Source organism: Crotalus tigris, unplaced genomic scaffold, assembly GCF_016545835.1.
Source record: "Crotalus tigris isolate CLP2741 ecotype Arizona unplaced genomic scaffold, ASM1654583v1 scf7180000024416.509849, whole genome shotgun sequence".
Lineage (NCBI taxonomy): Eukaryota > Metazoa > Chordata > Lepidosauria > Squamata > Viperidae > Crotalus > Crotalus tigris.
Window position 1 is genome coordinate 200,840 of NW_024100582.1, and position 15,813 is coordinate 216,652.

At 49.1% G+C, this 15,813-nt stretch overlaps 2 protein-coding genes across 4 annotated transcripts in view; one reads left to right on the plus strand and one right to left on the minus strand.

Annotated features, from left to right (window-relative positions):
* Positions 1–293: 293 nt before the first annotated feature.
* Positions 294–3,747, minus strand: PAFAH1B2 (platelet activating factor acetylhydrolase 1b catalytic subunit 2). The gene is made up of 6 exons (XM_039329819.1): positions 3,592–3,747; positions 3,320–3,407; positions 3,072–3,161; positions 2,137–2,253; positions 1,671–1,793; positions 294–1,153 (listed from the first exon to the last, which is right to left on the minus strand). The coding sequence occupies exons 1-6, from the start codon at positions 3,624–3,626 to the stop codon at positions 875–877; spliced, it is 732 nt and encodes a 243-aa protein (XP_039185753.1). The 5' UTR covers positions 3,627–3,747; the 3' UTR covers positions 294–874.
* A 2,336-nt stretch (positions 3,748–6,083) lies between these two features.
* The window catches only part of SIK3 (SIK family kinase 3), a 50,884-nt gene continuing 41,154 nt past the window's right edge, over positions 6,084–15,813 (plus strand). The window contains exon 1 of one of the 3 annotated variants that reach the window (XM_039329785.1): positions 6,084–8,071. In XM_039329785.1, the coding sequence (XP_039185719.1) occupies positions 7,886–8,071 (186 nt within the window). In that variant the 5' untranslated portion in view covers positions 6,084–7,885. Of the gene's footprint in view, positions 8,072–8,938; positions 8,958–15,813 lie in introns of those variants that run through there. The other 2 variants (XM_039329783.1, XM_039329786.1) reach the window with 2 other exon arrangements.

Below are 15,813 nucleotides of genomic sequence, written 5' to 3' on the forward strand. Positions count from 1 at the left end.
CTCAAGCCTTGGAAGAAGGGAAAGGGCTGGGGAGGGAGGGTGCAATGGAACAATCACTTGCTTTCTGCTCTTAAAAAAGTGAGCATTCTGAAGCAGGAAATCACCTAGCAAAAAGCATCAGTTTGATCTGGATGGGAATGAGCAGATAGCCTCCAAGGCCTTGGACGAGTTGAGAGTGTTGCACCAACACACCTCAGAGGCAAGTCTTTCCAAAGCTGACCACATCCCACCCTGTCCCCAGCAAGGGAATCACATCCTTTTAACAAAGAAATGAAATAGCCAAGTTAAATGTGTTCACTCATTCAACACATAATTGTTCGCAAGTATCAAGTTGTCACAAGTAGCTGTCTCCTGTTCTGGTTTGTTTGTTTCCCAAAGCAAGAAAGCAGCTAATATCACTTAAAACAAAAACCCAAACCCAGTAAATATAAAAACTCTTCAAACAATTCCAATTTTTAAAGAAGCAGCTACTTTTCAGTTCAGGGGCTGGAATGTGAGTACGACCAATGAGTTTAGGCATTTCAGCTTTGAAGACAGCCTGGATATCGAGGAGTCGGGAATGGGAATGAGAGCAGAAGAAGCCAGCAGGTTGCTGACCAGCATGCTCAACCCACGAGCAAGAAACGGCTTAGGGGAGATCCTGTTCCTGTTAGAGGAAACCTGTTCAGGCCAAGTGAGCAAAGAGGCCTTGGGAGATCTTTGGCCAGCCACAGGCTGTGAAACTGGCCACGCTACCCCCCACCTCCCTTTTCCAGTGCTAAACACAACACCCAGTAACATTCAACAATGGAAAGCACGTCGAGCGAGGATTCAGTAGTGCCATGGAAAAAAGAACTGGGCTGATGGCGCTGGGATGGGGCTGGATGGGAGGCTGTCAGGCCAGAGTTGCCTGTTTCTCTTCTGGGGTTTCCTCCAGCAGCTGCATGATGAGTTCATGGAGGGGTTTGCAGATCTTTGTGTAGCCAGCACCCGTTAGGTGCAGAAAATCGAACATGTCATGGCATGAAATGGTGCCATCCGAGTGCACAAAGCCCCCATCCACATCCAGCAGCTGGACTCCAGCCAGCTTTGGCAGGGAGGTCTTCAAGAGATGGTTCACCTTGGAGTTCTTCTGCCGCAGGGGGTTTGGCTTCTCGCCTCGAGGGAGCAGGCCCTTGAACGAGGGAAGGAAAAACAGCAGGTTAGCAGGCTCCTATCCTTAGGGAAAGCTCACCCCCAACCCCTGGCCTAGCATCACTCTGTACGCTGACACTGCCCTGCGCGCTGTCTGGACATGGACATACAGGTGCTGCCTCTCTGGCAAGCTGAGACCTTTGTTCTTACTTGTCTTTCAGAAGTATCTATAGTCTTCCGGTACTAAAATGTCTTCCAAATTCCCATAGATGCATTTTTGGCTTTTCCACAGCCATTTTTTAAATATTAATTAGCACGGGAAGAATTGTGAAAGAAATTATCCAGATGCTTACAAAAATTAAGCTGTCAAAATCAATGATTAAATTAGTGATTGTCTGAGGCAGATTTCTAGTTCCCTTCCTCAGCCAATGTAACTCTTCTCCAATTGATTTTCTCTAACAAAGGCCAGCAGGCTACCACAGCTGTTCTCATGATGCTTCTCTTCCACCTGATTAAAAAACCCATACAAATGCATCAAAGATGCTATTTTTACATACCAGTACAATAATCTTAGCCTGGGGCTGCTGAATATTGATCAGTCTCACAATGGCCTCTATTCCACCAGCTATTTCCTCTGCTGTGTTTTCATAGTTGTTTGTTCCAACCCAAACAACGATGACCTGTGATTGAGGGACCAGAAAGAGACAAACCGCAGTGATTTCTGCGAGATTTCCCGGCTTCAGAGGAAAAGGAAACATGACATGCTGCCTCTATAATGTCAGTGCCCAGAGAACACGGCAGTCAGAAGCTCTCTGTTTCCTTCCCAGTCACAGATATCAATCGGACTGTGAATGTAATAGCTGTGAATTAAAATAACATAGAAATGCTTTAGGTAGAACAAAACCTTGCAAAGGGCTGTGGTATGTGTGTGTGTCTGGGAAAGAGGGAGAGAGAGAGGGAGGGAGAATGAAGACTATACCGCAGGAGGTTTCTTGTTCTTTCTCATAATTACAAGCACCCTACCTTGGGCTTAATATTTTCCAGTTCACCGTTCTTCAGTCTCCACAAAACATGTCCTGTAGTGTCTCCACCAATCCCAAAATTCAGTGCATGTAATGGTGAAAAAAGTTCTCGCCATATCTGCAATGATAAATTTTAGGAATCTTCCTTGAAGAAAAGCAGGGGATTTCAGGAATAAACTATTGATATAGTTAAGCATTCAGAGGTTGATTAGATTAAAAAAAGGGAACATGTTTATTCAGGCTGAAGCAAAGGGTTCACCCTGGGTCATTTGCAATCCATATAAGGATTTAAATCATCTGGAGGCCTGGAAATCATCTTATGATGTCACTGAACTTCCTGGACTGGGAATGGAATCAATTTGTCTTTGGAAAACCTCCCATGGCCTTTCCCACTATGCAACACAACTAACACAAGAAACAACCAAATTATGATATTGAAATCCAGCCACAATGTTGTCTGTGAGATTTTCAGATGCTACATTGTCCCCCAAGGGCCAGATGTTGCCCACCGAGGTGGCCCCTGGTCTGCCCTAGCTGTTTGTGCATCCTCAAACCGCTTACAAATATGCCTTCGGGGGAACAGATGCAAAGAACCTTTTCAGCATGATAATCTGCATTCTGCATGATAATTTTGCAGAATGAGTTTTGAGGAACAGTCTCCATAAGAAGGCTTTCTGGGGTGAGTGAGCCTTTGCCCTATTTTTTCAAATCAGAATTATTTATCCAAGCTTTTCTACTGGAAATCAATGTTTATTTATTGTAATTTTACTGTTTATTGCAGATCAATTTAAAGATGAACAGAAAAGATGAAATCCTATATAATGATGAATGTGCAATTTTACTAAACCACAAGCAAGTCCACTAAGTGGATCAGATTCGACCAGCCGTGGATTTCCGCAGGAACCCCGGAAAGTCCTCCAGCGCAGCGCAGAGTACCTCGTATTGCTGCAGCAGCTGCACCATGGAGTCGCCCACGAACAGCACGTCGGGCTCCTTGTCCTTGCAGTCCAGGACGAATCGGCTGTGCTGGAGGGAAGGAGGCGAGCAGCGTGAAGGAAGGCCGTCGTTTTTCCACGCCGGCCCCTTCACCAAGAGGGCGGGCGGAGAACGGGCGAAACGACCGAGGGCCACGCTCTAGGGCAGTTCCGGGAGCGCGGCCGAAGCCCCCCCGCAGCAAGGCTCACCTGGGACATCCACCGGCCGTCGCCCTGCACGTCTTCCGCGATGTGGGGCGTCGCCGCCGGGTTGGAGTCGCCCTGGCTCATCCGGTTCCTGCCGAGAGACGGGGGGAGGGGAGAGGGGCGCGTGGGCGGGCGGGCGGACGGGGAGCGGAGGCCGCCCCGCCCCGCCCGTCGCCATGGCAACCGGGCGCCCGGGGCCCCGCGGGGCGGGAGGAGGCGGGCTCGGCGGAAACTGCCCAGAGGGGAGACACGTCCCTCGCCCGTCCCGCACTCACGCTGCCGGCGACTGCGGCTGCCCCCGCGCCTCCATGGTGGCTTCCCGGCGACGATCCGATCTGCCTGCTCGGCCTTCTCTCGCCCTCCCCCGCTCCGGCCGCCACGCAGCGCGCCTGCGCGATGATCCGCTTCCGCCGTCTCGGCAGCTCTCGCCGGAAGTCCCGCCCCTTGGCGCCTCGGTGTTCTCCGGGGGGGGGGGCGGTCGGGCTTCTGCCCTGCTGCTCGCGGGCTTTTTTCGCCGGCGCCCTGTCGGGGGCGGGAAGAGCGACGCGCCTGGGGGCGGGGCCTCGCCCGGTGAGGCGGTCTCCAGGGGGAGCCGCCGGTCCCGTGGAGTTGGCGTCGCCGAGGGGCTCGGCTGTGCCCGCAATGCTTGTGCCCGCATTTCTGAGCGTGGCCCGGAGCCCGGCAAGTGCCCACGGCGGTCCCGACGGCTGAACAGCACAGCCCGGGGAAATGGCTGTCGACTGTGGGATTAAGGCCCCGCTGTAGGTCAAGTCCGACCCCTGCTTGGAAGGGCGTCTGCCTGCGAGGCCTTGGGTCAGCACAGCTTTCCGCCTGAGGCGAGCCAAGCCTTCAGGAGCCTCGATTTGGGGGCGCTCCAGAGCAAGCCCCGATGCGGCGCGTCTGCTTGAGGCCAAATCGCAGTGCGGAGCTGGTGATGTAAATCGGAAGGAATAGGGAAAGGGCCTTCTGCTCTGCCTGGTCCCGGACCCCATTTCTTCAGCATCCCAAAGCCTCTTAGCAACTAAGGTTTTTCGTGGAATGGACAATAAATATTTGAAATCCACTAAGCTGGGCCTGGTTATCTGAGTTTGAAAATTTCTTAGAAATCCAAAATAGTTGACATTTTAAAATTGGAAACAATGAAATGTTAACCACTGGATGATCGTGTTTAAAGTCCCAAAGCAAAAATATGTTCAATTGTAGAGTTGCAAAGGAATTACCTGTGTACAGTTGCCACAGTTTCCCTCAATTCAAAGCATCTCATCTTTTCCTATTAAGATCATATTCCTTGGTGCTAATATCCTTCATACAATCTTCCACCTCGTTGCTGTTAAAGAACCAAATTCCTTTCCATCTCCTGATGTCTAGAGACTTACATGTTAACATCCTTGATTGTCTTCCTTGCCAGAAGAGGCGCCCACTAAGTAGCCAAGAACTGGATGCCTGTCACTGTAGGGGTATATTGAGAGCCAAAGATTTTCAAACTGCAGATGTCAGTTGTTTGAGCTAGTAGTTACCTTGCTCCAAGGCTGATTAAGTACAAAGAAAAACTCTTAAGCTGTGGGAAAAGAAAACAAAATATTTAGGGTTAGGGCAGGGAGTAGGAGATGAAACTGTACTCTTATTAGCACAGAACATCAGCTACTCTCTTGTTTTTCCCCAGATAAAATGTCCTATCTAGCCTTGCCATGCAATGTCTGGGAAACCTCTGAAATTGAATTTGAGCAAGAGGCTGACACCTTGGGCATTTTTGAGGTCACAGAAAACAAGGCGCAGATGACTGAATAAAGGAGGGTGGTGGTGGAATGGGAAAAGCCAGATAAAGCAACAGTACAGAATATGCATTTTCACCTGAAATCCACAAAAGGCCAGGTTAGCCATCTAAGTATGAGGCAGTTCCTTCCTCCTCTCCATGCAAGGATTACCCTTTGATTCTTTTTTTCAGCAGTAACCACACACCTGTTCTTTGCTTTCAGGGGAAATGAAGCTCCAGTGTTGCCATTGGCAACCACTGGACTGCTGGAGACTAATTCAGCTGTTTCCCTAGGCAACAGTTGGAAGGAAGCAGCTTTAGTAAAAGATGCAGGCCACAGATCTCTACGTGGAGCAGAGCCCATCAGCCAGCAGCAAAGTCAAGCCCTTTAACTCTTGGAGTATGTGTAGGTGTTATGCAGCATTTCTTTTTTCCATTGCCTGCATGGTCCATAGTCATTGTCCTAGTTTTCTTCAGTCTCCATCTCACAAGGGGAAGGGCTGCTTGCTACCTGCACTGTATTAAACTTCATAATCTGGAATTGTGCCAAATTAATCATGAGTGGACAACATTTATGACAGATTGGAACTATCATTACCATGTATTTAACTCTCAAATTCTGGAAGCAGCAAGCTTTTTCTATGGCCAGCAAGATCATTTGGTAACTATTAGAAAAAACAATGAGGAAGATGAGAAATATAAAATGGAAAGTTACCCTCCTCTTACCTTTTGAAGATCTGGTAAAAAAAAAAAGGCAGAAAAGGAGAAATGTGATTATCTTTGTCAGGGATGGAATCTTACAATAGCAGGGTATATGGAACATCTAGTCTCAGTGCAGCTACTCTTCTAATGAGCTCAAATATGGAACTCATCTTCCCCACACCTGTTGCTTGTAGAATGCCACAGGAACATAAGTATGCTTCAGCTGACAAAAAGCCAGTCTATCCAACCTTCTGTGGCCAACCTGGGGCTAGTTCCCAAGAACATGAAGCAACAGCAATTCTCTTTTGGCTGTGCTAGTAATTCATACTACCGGTAAAATCTATTTTGCTTTTCTTGTTGGTTAAAGCATCACTACTTAATAAACTTAATAAACCACCAACTACTGAAGTGCCTGTGATGAAAACATAATTTAAAATGTACAAGCAGAAAAATTAACATCAACAATTATGATAAATCAGAGCCTGTATATTTAAGGTTTTTTGAACAGCTAGCAAAGAGATCAACTTCAATTTTAGGGAGTGCATTTTAAAGAACTGGGGGACTGTGGAATACAGAACTGCAATGACTTTCCATTGACAGCCATATCTTCCATGAAGTTGCTCAGAACCCAGGATAAGTAAACTAGGTTTATCAGATAAATCTTTCAAGAAATCTCCACTCTTCATGAATCCTAGGGCACTGGCAAGGTCCTGGGAGGGTTTTATTTTAGTCAAGCGCTCTAGAGGGCACCAAGATATCCTTCCCAGCTGAGGAACCCCAGCCTGGAAGTTGCTCCTCAGAGTTCCCAGCTTCACTCCAGGGCGGTGCAGTGCCTTCTGTGCCTATTGCTGTACAGACTGTTATGGAGTCTGGCCTGGAGTGCTCAGCACAACTCAGTATTCTGACTCAGGTTTGTTCAAGCTTTTAAGACTGAGAGCAGATTGTTCTTTAGCCCTCTGAAAAAGACCAGGAAGTTATGACATTTCCTGTTGGGACTTGTGAAGAATCTGTATCCATTGAAAACTAAAAGCTATGCTAATGCAAGGGCTTTTTTCCTACTTTTGTCATACAAGAACAACAGAGAGGTAATTCCAACTATCTGTTGAAAAGTGTGGTTGCTAGTTGCAATCTTCTGCAGAAAAATCTAATGATACCTGTAGGATTCATCTTAATTCTATCTTACTGTTATTTTATAAACTGCAGACAGGAGCTTTTTTGTATTATTGAATAATCTTTTCCTTTGCTGTGGTTTTACCTCCCAACTTTCCTTTCAATTCATGATAGATGACTCCATTCAGGGAGCTGTTATTTGGCTCGAAAAAAGTGCGTTTAGGTATTGGCTACATCTTTCTACCACTGCTTCCATTGGTTTAAAAAAGCAGGACGCCTCGCCTCCTGGGGCGTTTCTTCCTCGGTCCTGCTCCAACCGGTTGCCCGAGAGCAGCTGCTCGAGGCTCCCCGGCTCTCTAGTTGCTATGGGGGCGTTCCTCCGGCGACTGCCCTGCTCGGGATCCGGCGCCGAAAGACAAGGGGCTGAAGTTCCGGGTGGGAAGCCAGGCTCGGGCCCTTCCTCTGCCAGGGCGAGGCTGAGTCGCCCCGGTCCGTGTCCGACCTCGACCTGACCGCGCGGGGAGGCCTCGGGCCTCTGCGTTGAACCAAGCAAGCGGGGTGGAGGAAGACTTTCAGGGAGCCTTCGGCTCGCCAACAGGACCAGGTCGGCGCTGAATCAGGCCGAGGACGGGTATCCCGGAGGTAGCTGCTGCTGCTGCTGCCTCCTTTCCAGGCCCCACGACGAACACCGGGAAGCCCATCAACCGCGGCCCTCCGAGACCGCTCGGCCCGGCAGGCGCACCACGTCCCCGACGGCATACGAGGCGGCTTGTGCCTTCGCGCGCGCCGTAGCGCTCCTCCGCAGGCCAATCAGGGCGCAGCTCACAGCGCCGACGTCCTCTCGCGTCACAGCCGTCGCTGCCGGGCGCGCTCCTCCTCCGCCGGTTGCTATGGCGGCGGCGGCGACCCCGCCCCTGTGCGGATGAGCTCACGCGGTGCCGCAGCTCCGGGAGGCGGCGGCGGCGGCGCGGGGGGAGGGTCGTCGTCGGCTCCTTCAGAATAAGATGGCGGCGGCTGCGGTGTCCGGGGGGGGCCCGCTCGCGGCCCCGGGCCCCCGCCTGGCCCCGCCGCCGGCCGCGGGCCGTCCTCCGGGCCCCGCGCGCATTGGCTACTACGAGATCGAGCGCACCATCGGCAAGGGCAACTTCGCCGTCGTCAAGCTGGCCACGCACCTCGTCACCCGCGTCAAGGTGAGCGACCGCCGGGGCGGACCGAGCCGGGCGCGCCTGCCCCCTCCCCGCCCCGGGAGTCGGGCGACGGTGGGCTCTGCTCCGCGGCCTTAAAGGCGGCCCGCCGGGCAGGCAGTCGGGGGGTCCGACGGTGAAGCCCCGGCCGGGCCTAGATCGGGAGGCCGGCGCTGCGGCTGCAGGGTGCGCGCGGCCCCGCAGGCGCTGGGGCGAGCAGGCCCCGTGGCGGCCTCCGGGGCTCCCAGCCGCTCCCTCCCCGACCGCGTCCAGGGATTGGTCCCCCGAGCCCGAAGGGCGCCCCAGTCTTGACGCGAGTCTTGGAGACACGTGAGAACGTCCCCCACGGCGCTTCTCGTCTGAACTTGCGGGGAGGTTTCCTTTGCTTTGGCCTGCGAGGGAGGAGCGCTTCGAGGGGGGAGTCTGCGCGGCGTGTCCCCTGACCCGCTTTCCGCCTGCCCCCGGGGGCCTTTCTGCCGTGGGAAGCCGGACTGCGGTACAAAGGGCTCCTCGGGGCACCACAACCGCGCCTGGGCAGCGTCTACTAATCGGGGCGGGCAGCTGAGCCGGGCGCCCAGCGTTCGATGGCGCCGGTGGGCCTTCGCTGCCTCCGCCGGCGACGGGCCAGAGCGAATTGCTCCGAGACCTCAGGAGGAGTTCAGTCCCTGGGATAAGGCAGCCGCATCCCTGGGATTCTGCCCGAGTTTTGGTGGTGAAGCTTAAACTGACCTAACCTGCTGCTCCCGAGTTATTTTCCGTGCAAGGCGAGTGGGCGCAAAGTTTCCTGAATGTTTCTGCATACAGAGTAGAAATAGACCTTGTTTGGTCTTTATCGAAAGCTGTGGGTCTCGCCATCCAATGTGAATCTGGCCCAGAATTCTATTACTGCCAGGTGAGAGAGAGTATTGGCATCATGAGTTGGCACTCTTGCTGTTTGCCTTGGCCCTGAATCGCTGCCAGGGACAAATTGCCAAATCTGGAGGAATTCCACATCGGTGTCTTTGGGATGATCCAGCAGAACTACCCGGTCACCTCTGTGCTGAGGTTTTGCTTCTGTTCAGGGCAGAGAGCAGGGAAGGTCATTGGGGCAATCCTAAGACTTGAGGGCTAGCTTGCCTCCAATAGTTTCAGCTTGTGCAGTGAGATCAGACAGGGGAGCATTTAAGCTCTTTGATTACATAGTGTCACATATTTAGGAAGCGTGCTTGCCTTCTCTGTTGCAGCGCCTATCTGCTGGAACAGCATCCTCCAGAGGTCCGTATGGCTCCCACCCTGATGACACTCAGAAAGTTATTGAAGACTTGGGGCAGAGGGATGGGGGAGCCCTTGTAGGATGTTTGATTTGCTGTGGAGAGTGCACCTTCTAGACATGTATGATCTACTTTTTTATTTGCTCTTGTTTTTGCTTTTTTAAATTTGTGTGCTCACAGGCAACCTCTAAATTGTATGCATGTATGTATGTATATACAAACACACACACACACACACACAATGAATTTGTATTATGACTTGGGTACAGTATGCAATCTCTGCCCACAGCTGTGGTCCTTTTCCAGTTCCTTGGTAATCTGGCTGCTGCTTTAAAAATGATGGTTAGAGTCTGCTGATGAAAGTGTTTCTTCTGAGGTGATTGTCAGTCCCTCTAGTCCAGGCATGTCAAACTCGTGACGTCACATGACATCGCGCAACGTATCGGGCCAGTTTTGCCATTGCCGACAATGGGGTGGGTGCGGCTTCCACGTGATGCGTCCAGCCCACGGGCCGGCAGTTTGACACCCGTGCTCTAGTCTGCAGAAATTAATATCTTTAGACATTTGGTTTTGTACGGTTGATCCTGAAGACTCTGAATATTATAGTCAGAGGAATGACTTGATAGGATCTAGCTTTCCAGTACTACTTTGTAGGATCAACATTCTTGGAAATTTACCTGGTAATGATTCTTCTGTGATTTGGAATGATATTTAGATTAGGAAATCTTATTGGTTGAACACTTTTGCAGTATTTTAAACCAGTTGCATCAGAAAAATAAATATTTCTCCCTGTGTTTAGGTTCCTTGGTACAGAAATACAGTGGTTTGTGGGATCAGAGACATTGAATGGCATCTGAAATGCATCCTGAACCTGATTAAGTTCTATTCCTGAGTGGAGAGGAATCATTGATCATTAAAAGCCAAGCCTCTGATCAGTGTGAAAAATGTACACTTCTGTAGACCAAAACTCTTTTTCTCTCCATTTCTTTGGTCCTTGAAACTCAGCTACGTTTCTGAAGGAGACTGTGATAAGAAAAAGGTTCTTTATGTAGGATTTCTCTAGTTTCTATGTTCTGTGGTCTTTACTGGAGATGGTCACTGCAGTGATTCAGAGAGCGCTGACTGGCTTCAAACAGATGTAGAAACAAATGCATGATTGTGTACATATTCCACCAGAGAGTTTGAATGGTTCAGTGAGAGATTTGGAGTAGTAAGAAGGTCATTATGGGGAACCGTCATCCCCCTCCCCACTATAAGGACTAACCACTCTGACAGGAATCCTGCCTGGAGCCTGGCTTAGCTGCGTAGGGTAGACAGAAAGGTTTATGGGGCATTTTTTGAAAAAGAACTGGGACCCTGGGATACTCTTTGAAAAATACACTTCAATTTTATAATAAAAGTTTTTTCCAGTAGTTTGAAAGCTATAGAAGTTGATTTGTATGTGTATTATCTGAAATATTTTTACCCTGTTCTTCAGAAGAAAGAACTTCCACAGTATCAACAGAGGTTAATAAAAAAGGTGCCCTAATCTCATTCTTAAAGAAGCACAAAAAGGAGGTGGACTGGAATAATAATGAATTTGGAATTAGCTTTTACTTTGACATTTTTGGAAATATGTAACTGTGATAGAGGAAATCATGAGAGAATCCAAAGGTTGCTTATCAAAACTGATGACAGTTTTATGAGACAAATATAGCAATAGGCATCAACTGTCAAAAGGGCTGGCATTCAAGAGCCAGGGAGTGAGGATCTAAAGCCGCTGCCCACCCTCCTCCTCAGGCAAAGGAGAGGGCATGGGATGCAGAGAGGATCACCCACCACACCAACATCCTGCAGGCCCTTGAATGCAAACCCTTTTGTGCCTGTGCCATTGAGGAGGCCTCACATGCAACAAGAGTGCCCTTGATGCCCAAGTCCCTCACTGTGTGCTGTGGCTCACAGTCAGGGGTGCAGGCTTCAAAGGGCCTGTGTTGGGAAGAAGGGCATTTGCCCCTGCAGCCGTTACACTTGCATTCTTTTGAGGGGACCTGTTGCTATCTGTTTGGCTGATTAGTGGGAATGGATGAAGGGCTGGGAATGCTCTTGGCTGGAGCCATTGTGGTTTTTACCTGCGTTCTTTGGAAGGCCAAGGGAGTCTCATCTGATGTCCCTGCAGCGGACTCCTGCCTTCCTCCCTGTCTTTTGGGGGAAGAGAGTGAGTTTTCACATCCTTGACATGACCAAGAGAAAGATGTAATTGACTGGTTGAACAATCTGCAATGTGCTTCAGCTCCAGGCCGGTGACTGAAGTGGGAGGGGCTGCCTTGCTTTGTGGCTTTGCACCTGCCAGTAGTGGAAGTAAAAATAAAATATTGGGTAGTAGTTGTTTTTTTCTTTATAATTCTGTGTGTTTTGTGGCTACTTTACTGAAAGGACAGCCTGTCTGTCACGGGAGCCTCTTGTAGGCCCTCCCAGGGAATGGCAGCTCTGTTACCCTAGCCTCCCCACCCCTACCTGCTGAATCTGACGGGGCTTCCATCCTGCAGGGCCTCTTAAAAGCCTCCTTCTGGGATGGAGGCAGCAGGGCAGATTGACTGTTTGGCTGCCTGCTTGGCTGACGGGCATGAAAGAAAGCGTTCCCCCTTCCGGCTCTTCTGCTCCTTCCTCATGTGTCAGAGACCCCTGTGCCTCCCGAACAATGCTCCCTGGCACTTCCTTCAGGTTGCCCTTGGTTTTGGGTCTGACCAGAAACACGGCTGCTGGACCTTCCCCTCCTGCTGCAGCCTTCCGGTTTTCAGTCCTGAATCTTGTGAATGATCTTTCTGTCATTGATTAGAAGCCACCTTCTTTAGCAGCACTCCTGAGGCCTGTGGTTTCTCCAAGTATCTGGGTAGGGGAAAGAAGCGGAGAGTTGCTGCCAGCTAATTCACTCAGTGATTCCCTGGGTGCTTTTTGAGTAATGGAAGGATGTATTAAATACATTTTGGCTATTAACTGCTTTATCTGGGCTCTGAATTAAATTTTTTAACTCAAAGAATGTTGTGGGTATACACATTATTTGGAAATGCTAAATCTACCCAGTTCAGTTCAGTTGATGGAACAATTCAGACTTTGTACCTGAGAACCCTGAAAATTGTGGCAAAAAGTTATGTGCCATTTATGAGAGGCATTTAAGACAGCTATTGACAAGTCATTTCAACCACATTCAGAGAACTATGGTGCAGAAATACAGCAAAGGGGATAGTAAATTGCATTTATATAGATCTATGGAAAATTGATGAGGGATTCCTGGTGCTCTCTGAGCTTGGTTGGGTTTCCCCTGCCCCCACCCCAGACGTTTGGTGCCAAACTAAGCAATGTCATCAGTGTTAGCAGGGAATGGGATTGGCTCTCATTGTATAGACGAATGACTTGCCCTGTCAGTGTCCAACTTGCATCTTGGTCTAGATGTGGTTCCTAGAAGTGGGTTTTGTGGGTATGTATATACACAGGCGCAGGCAAAGTAGGGCTTCTAAGCCTTTCTGTGGCTATGGCGTGTTTTCTTTGACTGCTGCTGAAAGTTGTTTAGTTGTTTGCCCCTCTGTTTACTCCAAGTTCTCTGGAGGAGCCTGTCATTTTCACTGGCACAGCGAGAAGCGGCTCAGCATTATGGGTCTTTTACTTTGCCTTCCTGAGAACCATCAAGATTGCAGGCAACTTGGTGTCTCAGTGCCTATCAGTAGTTGTTATTGTCCAAAACAAGGGCAATACTGTAACACTTTCACTACCACTAAGTAAAAACCAAAAGTCACTTCAGCTGGTGTTTTATTTAGTGCAGTGGTGGCAAACCTATGGCACGCATGCCAGAGGTGGCACTCAGAGCCCTCTCTGTTGGCACGCGCAACACCAGCAGCAGCAGGTCCATCAGGCCGCCACTGCTGCCCAGAGCAGGAGCCCCACCCAGCACAAAGGAGGTGAAGAGGCTGACTAGCAAGCTCGAGTACAGGTGGTAGAGCAGAGCTCACCAACCATTGTTGGACTGGAAGAAAAGGGAGGGGGAAGCATTTTGCACTACAAAAGGGGCGGGGCTAGTGCCTGCGTGATACTAGCCCTGCCTTGTTCTTGCGTGATGCAGTGCCTTGTATCTGCACTCCGTAGTGCGGCGACGGCCGTTTTTGCGCCTTGCAGCACGGTGGCCCATTTTTGCGCCCCCAGTTTTTGCGTGCCATAGGTGGCACTCAGAGGCACCTCCCTGCCCCCCCCCCAAGGACACCACAATGCTGATGCAGCCCTGGCACTTTGCGATAAATAAATGGGTTTTGGGTTGCGGTTTGGGCACTCGGTCTCTAAAAAGTTTGCCATCACTGGTTTAGTGTAACTCTTCATTGCTCTTGGCATAAAATAAAGGAAGAGAGAGGAAAGAGAAGATGTTTAGCCGGACAGGGAAGACACCTACTGTAGAGTGTTGTTTTATGTGCAGATTTTCAGAATCAAAGTAATGACATTCACCTGAAACATCAGAGAAGCATCGCTGTTGTTTTTGAGTTACATAAAGCCCCTGAGCTGAACTCGGCTCCTGGTGAATTCAGTGACATATCCATGTAGTTTTCTTGGGAATACCATAATAAGGAATTGATTTGCCATTGCCTTTTGCCATGATTTTTTCCCCCAAGGCTGCAATCATGGGATTTTCCAGTAATCTCCATCCAATTACTAATCAAGTCCATCCCTGCTAGGCCTTTATATCTTACTCCTAAAACTCTTCACTTGTCTAGTTGGCAGGTCGGTATCTAGGTACATACAATGCTGTTTAGATATTTTATATGTTAGTTCTCATAAATGGGATCAGTCTATGCTGTTGTAGAATGCGCCTGCACAGAGGGAGGAAAGGTACGTGTTTTAAATCTCAACTGTGTGGCCTAAGCAAGATGTGGCACGTAAGTCCTCTCTCTTCGTTGGGGCTAGTTAGGTTTGCCTGGCCTTGCTAACCAAGCTCAAAGTTTGGGTTAACAGGGTGTTGCCCTTTCCTTTTCACAAGATTGCCATAGAATGGGGCCAAATGCTTTTGCTGATGAAGGTCTTTCATCTTGCTGCTTGAAAGCAGACCAGGTGCCCCCCAAGGCTGCTCTTTAGGAGTTGGCTGGTCAAAGACTGAAGGGGTTTGACTGTACAACTATGAAACAAGTTGCAGTTTTCCTCCCAATTTTGAGTATAGCGTGTGATTGCTGACCTCTGCCCACATTCACTTACTTGTCTGCAGTAATGATTTACAACTGATTGTAGAGGTTTTTGATGTCTGTGTGAACTGAAGCCTCTATTTAAAAGCAGATAAATACGTCCCCCCTCCCAAGTAACTGCAGTGGACATAAATGAGAAAAAGGAAGACTGAGCTCTTGTTTTCAGGAGTCTTTATCTTCTGTTTTGGAAGTGTGTTTGCCAATTTAGTAGAGCACAGTTTCACCTGATATTCCTAGAGGTATATCTGTGGGCTGACCATCAGCCCTCCACATGCTTCATCAGCCAAGGGATTTTTGCTTCGCTGAGTGTTGTTGTGAGAGGAGTCTATTGGAGGAAATTAGTAAATTCGCTTGAGAAGGAAATAGTACCTTGATTTATACTGAAGGGGATTACCTGGGAGTATGCAATTGTGGAACAAGCTATTTTGGAGATAGGGGTGAAATCTGTATCAATAGAATAACGGCATTGGCATTCTTCAGTTTAGAAGTGGCACCCAGACAACTGGAGTGCTTTAGATTTTGATGAAGGCAGACTTGAGTTGAAGTCCCGTGGACCAATGTCTTTTCATTTAGTTTGGTAGGTGAAATTTGTAGTTGGATATATTTGGAGGTCCTGAGGCTGCAGAAAGAGGACAAGGGCTGAAGCAGCAGTGAGTCTTAGGCACCGGGAACAAGTAAGTGCCAGTCAAGCAGGGAAATTGTGTGGACCGCAAAACAAATGCCTCCCAGCTTTCACCATGGCAACAAGGGTACCTGTGGCTTGGGGAGGAGAGGAAAAATCAAATAGGGTAAGTTGGGGGGGAGGCAAGATGGGAAGCTGGCACAGTTTTGAAATTGCTTTCATAGCCAGAATCTCCTGCACAAGGTGAAGCACTTTATGCTCTGGGTTATTGGAGGATTTGGAACGGGATGAGTTCTGCAGGGAGAAAATCTGAAGTTCCAATAGAAAAGAATCTATGTAGCCACCGTAACCAATGGCAAAGAGGGAATTATGATCAAGAATTTCTAGCACCAAATTCTACAACTTTTTGAAGTCTTTTTCTGAAGCAGATGGAAATCGAGGGTGCCATGATAAATACAGAATACTGATCGCATTTCTTGGATGCAGCCTACAACTGCATTTGCTTTGTTTGCAGCTGCATCGTGCTTTGGATTACATTCATCTTTTATTTATCTCATCCTGTTCATCCTGTTCTGATTCACCAAGACGCACAAATCACTTGATATGCATTGCTTGCCACTGTCATCTGTCTCATTCCGCCGTCATTATACTTCTGTTTCCCATCCAAAGGAAGAACTTTGT

Coding starts and splice junctions, on each gene's coding strand:
- PAFAH1B2 (XM_039329819.1), bottom strand. CDS start 3,626: ATGGAGGCGCGGGGGCAGCCGCAGTCGCCGGCAGC. Junction 3,408..3,591: donor CAGCCGCAGTCGCCGGCAGC/GTGAGTGCGGGA, acceptor GTCTCTCGGCAG/GAACCGGATGAGCCAGGGCG. Junction 1,794..2,136: donor TGGAAAATATTAAGCCCAAG/GTAGGGTGCTTG, acceptor CCTCAATCACAG/GTCATCGTTGTTTGGGTTGG.